Source organism: Apteryx rowi, unplaced genomic scaffold (assembly GCF_003343035.1).
Source record: "Apteryx rowi isolate R43461 unplaced genomic scaffold, aptRow1 scaffold_86, whole genome shotgun sequence".
Taxonomy (NCBI): domain Eukaryota; kingdom Metazoa; phylum Chordata; class Aves; order Apterygiformes; family Apterygidae; genus Apteryx; species Apteryx rowi.
In genome coordinates, this window is record NW_020451160.1 from 254,876 (window position 1) to 267,676 (window position 12,801).

Genomic DNA, 12,801 nt, shown 5'->3' on the forward strand with positions numbered 1-12,801 from the left:
GCCTCGAGTATTACCTCTTTCCTCTCCTCAAAAAGTGGGGCAGAGATGTGGGTAACCCTTCCTGTGTCAAATGGTCCTGGATGGACCAAGGAGCCCCTGCCAGTGGGCACTCGCGGCTCGCCCCTGCATGTCCTCGCGTGCCGGGAGCCCCCGGGCTCTCCTTTCCCTTCTGATACTCCCAAAGCATCTCCTCCTCCCTCCTTGGACAGGTCTTGGCATGAAGACGGGTCATTTATGGAGTCCAGGTGACTCCTCTGGGCCGGTTCAGGCCCGCGTTGGGGCCAGGCCCTCTACCCTGGCACTTGGTCACTGGTGGGTCTCAGCRAGGTTAGATGGGGGAAGGTGTGGATCACCCAGCTGGGAGGTCCCAGCAGAGCTGGGATAAGCGTTCAAGGGCTGCCAGCTCGGTCCCTGTCCCCGCTCAGCTGTCCTTGGCCGTGGGGCTCTCCAGGCTGGCCAAGGATCACCCCAAGCCCAGCCGCGGCTCCGCGGCGCGGGCGTCCGTCACGGCCACTGGCCGGTTTTCCCCCCTCGCCCTGTTCCTCTGGTGCTGCTGCAGCCAAAGACAGACGCTTCACCTCATTTGTCTCTTTTTGATACTTTTTTTAAAAGCTGTGGTTTTCCCTTAATAAATTTCTACCTGTATTTAAGGAGATGCACGAGGCCTGTTGTCCCTTCGCGGGCGCGGGGACGGGCGGATCGGCGATGGCCGGGGAGGAAGGGAGCGAGGCGGAGCTGGGGCTGCCTGAAGCCGGGGCCCCGGATCCGCGTGGGAAGCTCTGTCCGGGCCGTCGTAGCGATGTTACGCTCGGAGCCGCGGAGAAACACAGAGTCGGCTTAGAAAACACGACAACCACCTCTTTATTTGCTGCTTAAGGACAGGCACAGGCCAAGGCAATCGCGGAGGGCTATTCSTGGGCAGGACGTTCGTCTACGTCCGGTGCTGATCTGGAGCCGGCCCTGCCGGGAGGCTCTTTAGCACATGATTCGGGGTGGACGTGGGCTGGAGGGGTGCATCTCCCAAGGGGCCTGCTGCAGAGGGGTCCCTGGGCAGGCAGGAGGGCGAGGGGGACCGGCCGCAGCAGAGCCTCGGGCTCCACCAGCCACCGTCTCGCCTGGGGGCCGCGCGGGAAGAGCGGCTGCATCCTGTTTTGCTCCCATTGCTGACGTGAGCGTGGTGGGGACCGGACCCTGCTCTTGGTGGGTCCCCTGGGGTACCGGGGAGGGCTGGGGGCCTCTCGGGGCTGGCAGGACACCTATTTCCAGGCTCTGCTGAGCTCACGGCAGGCGTGTTCTCACCCTGCTCACGGGGCTCCGGGGCCTGGCTCGCACGGGAGGCGACCACGGGAGCCCCCCGGGATCCTCGGGATTGTTGCTTCCAGCGGGGCCAGGCTGGACGATTCGGTCTGCAGCCCTGAAGGTGGGGAGATGGGACCGGGCTCATCTGGGCAAAAGCAGACGCGGCGGCAGGGACTAGCTCTAGCCCGGGCCGAGGGGAAGGGAGAGCGGTGCAGCAAGCGGCGCGGAGAGGGGGTGCAACCTTTTGCCCCCCTCCGCCTCTCTCCAGCCCCCCGGGGGCTCTGCGGCCGCCGCGGGGAAGGGGCTAAACCGAAGCTCTTTGCTCCTCTCCCACCCAGCGCCGGCGAAGCACCCGAGCGCGGAGGGAGGGAGGGAGGGAAGGGGGGCCGGGGCCGGCGGCGGCGGCGGCTCAGCAGCCGCTGTTGCGGCGCATGAAGGCATGGCCCCGCACGGCGCACTGCATCTCGGTGAAGGCCAGGGCGCCCACGGTGACCTCGCAGGGGCCCAGCGCCTCGAAGCCGCACTTGGCGTAGAAGGGCACGAGGAAGTCTTCGCACATGAGCACGGCGCGCCGCACGAAGGGCAGGCAGCGCAGGTGCTGCAGGTAGCGCCACAGCAGGATGGAGCCCTTGCCCTGCTGGCGGAAGGTGCGGTGCACGGCCAGCACGTGGATGTGCACGGCCGCGCCGCGGGGCCGGTGCAGCGTCAGCGCCGCCTGCGAGGAGGGAGGCAGCGCCTTAGCCGGGCTCGCGCGGGCCCTCGGCTTCGCAGCGGCGCCGAGCCACTGCGGGAGGCTGCTCCCTATCCGGGATAGCCCGGATTTGGGAGCAGACCCCCCCCGGTTATGCAAGGGGGAGGCTCGCTCTGATTTCTTGCAGCCTTTTTGTGCTGCCTCTTGGAGCAGAGAGGCCTGGCAGAGATTTCCCCGTGGCTCCCGGCATCCCAGCCTTTATCCGCAGCGATAAACGGGAAGCCGAGATGGGCAGGGGCAAAGGCCTCCGTTTCGTTCCCCAGCGGATCCGGCCCATCTGCTCGCCCATGATTTCATCGAGGCTGCCAGCCCCGAAGGCGTCGCGCGGGCAGCGCCGCCGCCGGACGCGGGAGCGAGGTGCGTGGCCCCCGGCGCCCCGCTCTCGCAACACGGGGCACCCGTCCTCCCCCCCGTCCCAATGGAATGGGATCTCAGGGTCATCCCCTTGGATCTCCCCCTTTAATCACTGGAGGTTTTTTCAGTTTTTTGGAGGGGGGGTGAAGGGGGAGGGGGCGCATTTTAATAACAGCATCAGGAAAAATAAGCAATGAGAAAGTTCATTTCCACGAGAGCGGCCCTGTAGCAATTAGTCTTACAAGAAATCCCTCTCCAGTATTGAACGAGCTCCAAATTGCCCGGAGAAAGCGATTAGCTTGTGAAGAGCTCTGGAGCGGAGAAGCGCTGAGGAAGCAGCCCGCGGCCCCGGGGGCTCGGCCGCGATTAGTTTTTCCGAGGAAGGGTTTGGGGGGGGTTAAGAGCATCTGCTCTGCCCCGGAGCTGCGCGGGGGCAGCAGTGCGGGGAAACGGCCCCGTGGGGAGTTTTCCCGGTGCATCTCCCYGGGGGCAGAGCGGGGGAAGMAGGTCYGWCACCTCCGCAAAAGCCGGGGAAACRGGGCAYGGAAARGCCCAACARCTTGCSCAAAGCCCCTCCGGAGAGCTGGGCTGGGGRAGGACCCGACCACGGCACCTCCTCGGGCAACCGAAACGGGCCRGGGCTGCCGAGCCTGGGATGGGGACGCCCTGGCCCTGGGCTCCGAGGAAASCTGGGCTTTTCGGGAGAGTGACTTTACACCCGGGGCAGCCTGGGCCCCCGTCCGCGTCCCCCCCGGCTCCCGCGGGCGCAGCGGCGCCCGGCTCTCACCTGGCTGAGCCTGTCCTCGTCCCAGAGGGAGCCGATGACGAAGGCCACGAGGCGCCCTTCCTCGAACCAGCCGAGGGACAGCTCCGGGCACAGGTTCAGGAAGTGGCGGATCTCGTCCAGGTGGAGTGGGCAGTCGCCGGAGACGGAGATGAAGGCTGCGGGGGAGAGCGGTGAGCGCGGCGGGCGCGCGGCCGCCGGGAAGCAGGTCCTGCGGCGGGGAGGGGGGACGGATGGACAGACGGACGGACGGGCAGCCCCTTACCTTCCCTCTCGATCTCAAACACGCTGACGGCGTCCTCGGGGCTGAGGCAGCGAAACTCGCTGGCGGGCAGCGTGTGGCGTCGCTGGCGCCCGGGCGAGTTTCGGGGCGACGGCGAGCGGACGGGTTTCAGGAACGGCAGCGCGCCCAGCACCGACATCTCCCGCCGCTGCCCGCCGTTTGAGGGCCGCGCTTATTCGGGGCAGCCTCCGTCAGCCGCGGGCCCCGGCGGGTGTCGCGGCCCCGTTTTCCTTCGGCAAATCTCCTCCGGCGCTCTTAGCCAGCGGCCGAAAATACCTGTCGACGGCGCGCGGGATTAGGCTGCTTGCCGCCCTGGCGCCCTATATACGCGCGCGTACGGCAGCCGCCCGCCCACTGCGGCGCCGGCCAGCCCGCGGCGGGGAGGCACGACGTCCCCGGGGCGAACGGTGCCGCGCAGGCGGGCGGGATGCTGCGGGAAGCGGGAGGCTGCGGGAAAAGCGGCCCTGGGCGAAAGCGCCCCGGGCGCGCGAGGGAGAGGGTAGTGCCGCACTGGCACCCCTGCGTCAGGCAGCCGGAGCCACTGGAGATTTGCTCCTTTTTCCGGCTCGCTCGGCAGGGAAGCGGCGCAGCTTGGTCCAGGTTAGGCTCTTAGGTCAGTCCCCACTAGCAAACGTAGCTGCGATGGGTGAAACCCGCCGCGGGCAGGGCTGGCTGGTCCCTCGGGGCTCCGAGCGCAGCGGGATTCCCCAGGGCTCTGCCCGCAGACCCCCCCCGCAATTTGAGCCTCTCATTTCATACGTAATCAAAGCAAATTAACAAATCCAGAGAGAACCGCAAACTGACCGAATTACTCGTTGCTAAGTACGCTGGGGCTGCAGGCAGCAATAGTGGAAATAGTTCCCCAGAGCTGACCAGGAATCACCGGTCTGCTGAATATTCAAGCAATTTGGGGCAAAGCCAGCGTGAGGCCTGGCCGCTTTTGATTATTGTTTGAGAGGTGCCGGCTTCCCTTGCTAATTATAGGCTCGCCTGCAGCTAATAGGATTTGCAGAAACCACGGCATTGCCAGCCCAAACGTCGYGCAGGGCGAAAGCAGCGCAGGGAATTTTCCACGCGGAAGCGCTGAGAGCTGGGCGCTGAAACGCCCCTTGCGCCCGCCCGGGCTGCCGCTGTGATTCGTTTTCGATGAGCTGCCGAGCGAGCAGCGGCTGCGCCGTCTAAGCGATCAGGTCTAGCAGGAAGAGGTCTCGTCTTTGCTAGGGGAAATATGCAGCACCCCAAATGGCAGCTCTGGTCGTCGAGGTGGAAGCGCTAGACTAACCGGAACGGCTCCTGGAAAGGGGTGTTTCACGTTCCCACGAAACGTGTAAGAGGGAAATTAAGCAGTGGCCAGACTAGAGGAGACAGGAGGGCGCCTGTGTTTTTTGTAGCATTTGTAGAGCTTATTACCAAATCTCCTGCAACTCCTCATCCTGCTAATTGGATTAGGGGCTCATCTGCTCAGATAAACCCTGGAGCAGGCAAGAAGGCCGTCTCCGTAAACGGAGACCATGCAAGCGTGGTTTGATCCTGGGCGGTGCTGAGCCCCTGCGGCCGGTTCCCAGGGTGCTGCTGGATCCAGCACGGAGGTCTTTCCACGAGGACATGCTGCAGGCGCCCAGAGCAGCCCCCTCCCTGGCTTAGGGGGGCGATATGCAGAAGTGGGATAAGGCAACAGGAGAGCAGCTACGGGACCACGGCGAGACATGCCATCGAGCGAGCTGACTTCTCAGCGGCCGTGGGAATTAGGGAGGGGGATATTTGTTTGCCGTTAGCCCCTGTTAAACAGTCGTTCGCTATTGCAGAGCTGTTCTTTATCACAGATCACGTAACGACTGTAAAGAACAGGGACTATCGGCAAGTCTCTGACGGAGACGTTCGTCTGTAGAGCTGGGATTTTCCCAGGCCTCGTGTGTGAGTGGGTGCTCAGTTCACGTTAGAAGGGAATGGGAAAGGGGAATTAGATGTCTCCAGGTGTTTTTAGAAATTTCTTGAGACCCCAACCAGCAGCAGTTGAGAGCAGAAGTCGGTGATGGGGGGAGAAGGCTGCTCTTTAGCTTGTTTTCCTTGAATATTTTCTTTCTGGCATTTTACTCCCAGCACCCCAGGTTATATGGCTGTAGGGGTGATATATATATGTGTTTGTTTTCTGGAAAAGATCTTTTCCCTTGCGCTTGGCTTCCAGGTTTCTGCAGATGCAAAGGGCTTCGATGTATGGGGAAATGCACACGCAGAGACCAAGCGAACAGACTGTGCAAGGCAGAGACACGGGCAGAGCAGCTGCCCCTTGGCAGCCCTTCGCTGCAGAGCACCTGGGACCCCGCAGCCGCAGCGAGCGTCACGAGTGCGTTTGCGTGCGGGACACGTCTGACCCGCGGCGGTGCAGGAAGCTTGCCCCAAATCACAGAGTAAGTCAGAACCGGAGCTGGGAGGAAAACCCTCTCTCCCTGGCTCCCGAGGCGGCCGCCTTTCATGCTCCAGCACAGTCTCGCCTGTGTTGTTCCGATCAGTGACACCCCAGTTTGCGCATGAGAGAGATCTAAGCGTGTGCATGGTCCCTAGAGATGCTCAGGGGTAAACGAACAGGCACGTCCACAGCAACCACCTAATGGCATCTTTTTATTCTCTTACAAATGTCTGCCTGCACTGGGGGCTTGAATTTTTAACAGTGAGTTGGAAGCAGTATGGATTTATTCACCCACTTCTGAATCCAAACGTTCTTTGCAATAGAGACCTAACTCTTCTCACCCTGAACATGGAGGGTTTCCTTGCAAGGACCCCCCCCAGACCCGGATTTTAATTGCACGTATTGAAAGGGCAGTGGTGGGACACAGGTTGTGATGAGAGTCACCCTCTTGTCTCCACCRAAGTCACTTTGCAGGAGAGCTGAGGACAATTTCCAAGCTCCCTCCCCTCTGGGGTCACTCCCCGCTTCCTGGGGCTGGCAAGTTACAGTGGCCTCTGGACCACGCGCTGTCTCCGAGACTGTTAGTACGACCAGGATGCAACAGAAATGCTGGCGCTTACCGGAGGCGACGTGGGACGGGGCCCCGGAGCTGCTCCTCTGCCCAGGCTGGTCCGGTGGTGCCGTCTCGCAGCCGGCGAAGGAAGCAGAAAGCAGCCTGCAGTGAATTTTGACTTGCCTCCTGCTCTCGTCTGCCGCAACGTAAGGAGCCCTCGCTTATATATTTGTTTTTTATGGAGCACGTGATGACATCTAAGGAGTTTATAACCCCGATGAAAGACAGGGAGAGGTGAGAGGCTTTAAGGCGACAGGCCAGCCAAAGGATCCCATCAGGCTTTTCTCGCCCAGTGTGACTGCCTGCGGAGGGATAAAGCATTTAGCTGATTGCTCGATGCTGAGTCCTCGGCGCAAGCGGCAGCCGCCAGGCAGGGAGAGCAGTGACTTAGCTAGGAAAGAGAGCAACACGCTGGGCCTGAGCCAGACCTCTCCGAAGGCAACGGGAGCCTGTCCTGAGCTACATGCAGCTCTGCTGAGCATGGATGCACTTTCTTTGCTTCCAAAAAACATGTGCCCCCTTGGGTGATATACAGAGTCTGCATCTGAGCATGTGTGTTTAATAAATGTTCTGTTCGCTCTCYGGGTCCGGCTATAAATCACTCCCTTCCAGCAGATCGAGGGGCCGTGGAATAGCCCTCGTAAAGCCGAAAGTGCAGCCAGGGTGTTTATCACCGAGAGCCTGGGTCTGCTCCTGCCTTGGTGAAATCAGTGCAGCTCCTCCGGYGTTAAGATTTAGGCTGGAAAGGGTCAGAATTGGGCCTGGTAAATAGAAAGCAGACCGCGATGTGCTGAGAGGTTTGCGGCRAGAACAAAAAGGCCGCTGGTCGCGTTAGCCGTGGTTGCCGAGCCGCAACATTTGGCTGCAACGTGCCGTGAAATCACAGATACGCAGGGCCAGATGCGAGCGTCCCTCACGGCTGGACGGCGGGGAGCATCTCAGTTGGCTTCTTGTAGGATCAGGGCCAGATCWAAAGTTTCTCCTCCAAGGAGCTTGTTGCAAAGACCAAGCACTTCTCCCGCARGCAGCCTGCAGTCCTTGGGAATTATTGCATAAGAAACTGGATAGGCAAAGCCAGCGATGTTTGTCCCCACCAGGACAAGCGTAATAAAAGGGGGATTATCCCAGGCATGAGCTCCTAGAAAGGAAATTAGCAGTGAGATCAGCAAAAATAATAATTAAAAGCCAGCAGCATCACCATTATCATCATGAACCAGATGCAGCCCAGAAAGRAACACGGAGCAGCCAGGCAGCGCCGGCTGCTGTCCCCACCTGGGACGTTTCCAGGAGAGCTCAGGACCTGCTTTAGTTTCCAGACACAGCAGAAGTGACCTGGGGCTAAGTCCTTCCTTTCCTCCTCTTCTTTTTCATGGCATGTAAGCAGAAATACGACCCAGCAGACTGCTGCTCTTTAGAAAAGGCATTTCAAAAGCAACTCCCGACCATTAAAACTGAACCCCGGTGGGCAGAGGTTGGCCCACGACCGGAGCACTCAAGCAGGGAGGCTGGTTTTGGTGCCGCTGCGGGCGCGTTCGGCTCRGTCCCTCTCTCCCTCCTCCTACGCAGCTGCAGAGGGTCAAAAACTCCATTAAATGAGAGTCACGGCAGCGTGCTGAGATTTACATATTTAGCAGCTCTCTCAGGCTCTTCAAAGAGCCCGGAGCTGTCACTCCGTCTGCGACGCCAGGCTGTTATGTCCATTCGGGTGCCCGCTCAGGAAGACGGCAATTATCTCCGGGCAGGATTTGCAGTCGGGGCGACACGTGGGAGGCAGATGCATCATTACGTTCCCCCCTCTCCGGCAGGACTCGGGAGGGAAGCAGCGCAAACGCAGCCCGTGGGCTCTGCGGGGGCTTTTCAGCCGTTCTCATCTGCGCCGCGCTCTGCCTCGGTCTCGGCGCCGCCTTATCCTGGTGCTCTGGGGCATTAAGCGGCTTTTCGCAGCAGCAGCAGCCTGCCCAGGGTCTTGCCCTCCAAGGGCAGGGTCTGCCATCAAAAGGGACGCAGGTGACCTCGGCGTCCTCCCCTGTGGCACTGGGGTTTCTCTCCCAAACTTGCGGAATTACTCAGCCTTTTTTGACACGCTGCTCACGTCCCTGAACGCTGTGGCTTAGCCAAAGGGACCTGCCATCCCCGAAGAGGCCCAGGCTTTTCTCCTGGCCTCCTCAGATGGCGTAACCTGGGTGGGAGCTGGGCTCTGCAATTTTGCATCACTGCAAGGTCAGCCACGGGCTCTCGTTTTCTTCTCGCTTGSCTTGGCCTTTTCGCCAGCACTGCCCCAGAGAGCAGCACGCACTGGCAGCGCGAGAGCGCCTGATGTTGCTGCAATTTCGCAGCAGGATGTGGCTCTTTCGACCTAATACACTGCTCGCCAGGCTGGTTACCTGCTGCTTTTCCCCCTCAGGGCTCCCCTCTGTTGCCAAGAGCGGTGCAAAATCTCCAGCACGTGCTGCAAAGCCAGAGCGCCTCCGGCCTGCTTGCTGCAGCTGGGTAGTCATCGCTGCTCGGGAGCCTGCAGGCTGCCGCAGCAAAACAGCAACGCAGGGCTCCTCTGGCCGGCAGCCAGCCCCAGCCTCCGAGCAGACCCTGAAAGGGCTCTGCGCTCCGAAACATTAATCTGCAAATACACGCGCACACGGATTTCCTCTGGCGTGTTCCTCTCAGCCCATCAGCGCAGCTCATGCCTCTTTTCTGCCRGTGCAGGGCTGATTCCCACCAGAGACGGTCATAAAAAGCTAGGGAGGGGGTTGCTACTTCACAGGTTATTTGAGGTCCYGGCAACTGCCGAGGAAGCAGGCTCTGAGCTCCGGCTTAAACCTGCACTAGATCAATGCGTGTCCTTGCTGGGTTGGTTGCCCCTGCTGTTAGTCCTCTCCGTGGGCCTGCGAGGGAGGCGTGCAAGCAGAAAGGGGCACAATTTCGCCCACGTCTGCTCGAGTACACAGCAAGAGAGGCTCAGCCAGGAGTGGTGCCCAGCCCCGAGAGGCAGGGGCCTGGAACCAGCTGGGACCTCTTTTATCCCCTCTCTGGAGCACAGACACTTGGCGGTGATTAGCCTAATTTCCTTCTCTCTGCCGGCCTGCAGTAGTTTGTAACTAACTAGGTCATGGACGCTCACGACACAATCCCCGTAATGAAGGAGGACGGGGTTCAGCCCGCGCTGCGCAGGCTCCCCGGGAGGAGAGGGCAGGGCGGTGGGAAGGGGCCCAGCACAGGTAGCCCCTCGCCTTTAGACCTAGTTGTGACTTTGGGACTTGGCAGTTYGGTGATGCTTTACTGGGTGACCCTGCTTTTTTTTGCCTCTGCAGGAGCTCTTCTGCCCTGGCTCCCAGCTCCAGCCCCGGCACAGCGCTGGTGGGAGCTAGGGATTGAGTGCATCTGCTGAGAAGCCAGACCCCAAATCCCAGAGCAAGGCTGGGCCTTGAACAGCCCGGTCAGAGACCCCTCTGCCCCCTCTGGATTTGCAAGGTCTTGAGCTCAGCAGAGAGGACGAGAGGCAGGAACGGAGGAGGACTGCGCTAGCTTGTGTCCCCACTTGCATGAAGTCATATATAAGCAAGGTGAAGYCTCTCTGAGGCCATCTGCTACAAGTGGTGGGGAGGGATGAAGGTGTTTGACCAGGACAGCACAGGCAGTGAGGGAAGAGCCAGGTAATCTTGTGTGACATGGTCATGGGGCACCAGGTACTTCTGCACCCAGCCCCAGGGGTCCCTCTCGCAGGGAAAAGGTGTCCTCTGCTGCTCAGCCTCAGTAGCTTTGCCAGGCTCGCCGAAGCGCTGGGACGCTGAGGACTACTCTAAGCACCAGATGCCCTAAGGTTGCCAGCTAGGCTGGTGCCAAACCACAGCCCAAGGGGAAGCTTCATTTCCTTCTTCCCGTTGAGCACATCCCTATGCCCAACCCAGCTGATCAGACTGGGCATGGACAAATCRTCTTCACCCTTGGCTGGGCACATTGGAGTTCCTGTAGCAAGGAGCATCCATTGGCCTCATCTTGCTCTTCTGAAAACAATGAAAGTGGGACCACATATTTCAACGGGAAAAATGAGCTCTAAACTTAACCTGAAACTAAGTAGGCAATGGCAAAAGGATGGAGAGGGTGGGTTGTCCTGGTGTTCTGCAYCCCAGCTATTTCAGGCAGAGGATATGGGTTGTATAGGAACATGTCCRCCTCTGAGAAAGCAGCAAAAGAAGCTCAAGATATCTAAAAGGATCRGTCAGGCAGGAGTTTTCCCTCCTGCACAGGAAAGACCTACGCTGAGAGCACACTCCCTGCCTTTTGGGTGAGGGGCTCCACTGTATGTCCCAAACCAGYGGACAAGACCCCGTCTGCGGACGAAGGGGTTGCAATGTAAAGGCAAATGCCTGTTCTCCTTGTGTGCATAAAAATCTGTGTCGTCCTCTTTCTCCTAAAACGCAGGGAAGCCATCAGGCCTGCTCCCTCCAGCCCCTTTGCAACCCTGTGGCGGAGGAGCTGCAGCCCACGAGATGGCACCAGAGCCTTTCCTCAGACGAGGCAAACCGGCGCCTTGCTGCAGCCCTGGCACCCCTGGACACCCTGAAGGCACCCCTGGGTGCCAGGCAGCCCTTCATCCCCACAAGGCCCTTCCAAAGATGCCCCGTGAGAGATGCATCTCACTGCAACCAGCACCAGCCGGGTCCCGAGGAGGAAGGATGGGGCTTGCTTTTCACCAACATCTCTATGTGGAGGCAGGTAAGCCAGTTACATTACACAGGCAGTCTATTTGCAAGGAAGATAGCGTGCTGCAAAGGGAGTAAGTGCCAGCACTTCCTAAAATAGCCTAACACCGGCAACTGTCCCTAAAGGGGGGGGGGGGGTCTGCTTGACATGTGTCACTTGCACAAGTGCTGGGTGTTCAGACCACCTGCTGAGTCAAGCTGGTTCTCCAAAAAAAAATACCACACACACAAAATCGCGGGATGCTTCTTGGTTTTGCCTTAGTATTTCACAGGGTGGGCTGACTTGCTGAGGTTCCTCAGCGGAGATCTGGGATCAAGCCCCAGAGAGCTAATACTGCCTGGCTTCTTGAGTGGGAGATGCTCAATAACCATGGACTACGCCGTGTCTGAAGCACGTCAGTGGTGTAGCAGTCCAAGGCAGGGGCTGCTGGGTCCTACGGAAAAAATGAGACTTTCTTCAGTGCCGCTTCCTGACGAAAGCGCATCAGAGCCCCGTTTGAGCTCAGTGCCAAAACACCCCCAGCTCAACCCCTGTTAACAGCCCTGGCTTGGCCCCGTTAACCCCCCCCGCCGTGGGTCTGGTTGGTTGTATAAGGTGATTGTTTCCACGGCTATTTGTGGCTACCTACTGCTGCTCTGCAGCGTGTAATTGCTCTGAAGAGGGACAGTTTCCATCTACACACAAGTTTATGCCCATTACTTGTATCTATATTTTATAAAYGGCTGTTACTATGTACGTTAAGGAGATGATGAGAAACATCACCATGCTGGATACACATTTTTACGCTTTAGCCCTTTCATGGAATGATGAGAAGGACATAGCGCTAATTCAAATGGAAGAAGAGGGCATCTTCTACCCATCCAAAGGGCCTGATCCTGTTCCCATGGGGAAAGGCACAATTTTCCCTGACTTCCGGGGAGGGAGGCTGGCACCTGACCCGCAGCACCAGGATGTGCCAGGGCTGTCTATCCTGGCCTTGGGAGATGTGCCTCACTCCCTTCCCCAGCACAGCTGTGACCGAGTGACACAGAGGGGTGAAATCGTGCCGGTGACGCACGGATGACTGACAGTGCCGAGCACTGATTTTACACTCCTCGTCTCATCCACCTCACAGAGGTCCTGCCCTCTCTTGCTTGTGGATGGGGATCTGTACCCCCACAAGCACATCCTGCCCATATCAACAGCTATACAACCGCGTTGCACTGAACAGATATTTAAACTGTCTTTCCCCAAGGATATGTTGCAATTTTCCCACCCGGAGAACATTCTTTTTCAGCTCTACTCTGTTCCTTATCCTTGGGGTCAATGCTGAGAAATGCTCCTGTAGGGAACTACCTCAGGAAAACACCCCTGTGTTTAAAATGATGCAGGCAGTAGAGTGATTAAATCCTGATGTGGGGCTCAGGCTGAGCTAGGACCAGAGGGGAGGAGGACACTGAGAGCTGTTGCAACACTTGCAGCTCCCTGATCTGGAGACAGGTCAGGAATAGTTTGCACTCTGCCGTCAATGAGAGCATCCCAAAGGTGGCCCTAAGGTGCACCCTGCACCCCTGCAGGAGGATCTCTCAGGAGCCGGGCAGAGCTGAAACGTGGTCCTGCTCCTAGTGCA

At 59.3% G+C, this 12,801-nt stretch overlaps 1 protein-coding gene across 1 annotated transcript; it reads right to left on the minus strand.

Annotated features, from left to right (window-relative positions):
- Nucleotides 1–1,708: 1,708 nt before the first annotated feature.
- AANAT (aralkylamine N-acetyltransferase) lies at nucleotides 1,709–3,813 on the minus strand. The gene is made up of 3 exons (XM_026090526.1): nucleotides 3,454–3,813; nucleotides 3,192–3,346; nucleotides 1,709–2,014 (listed from the first exon to the last, which is right to left on the minus strand). Exons 1-3 carry the CDS (start codon nucleotides 3,608–3,610, stop codon nucleotides 1,709–1,711), a joined length of 618 nt encoding a protein of 205 aa, XP_025946311.1. The 5' UTR covers nucleotides 3,611–3,813.
- Between the last annotated feature and the right edge of the window lie 8,988 nt (nucleotides 3,814–12,801).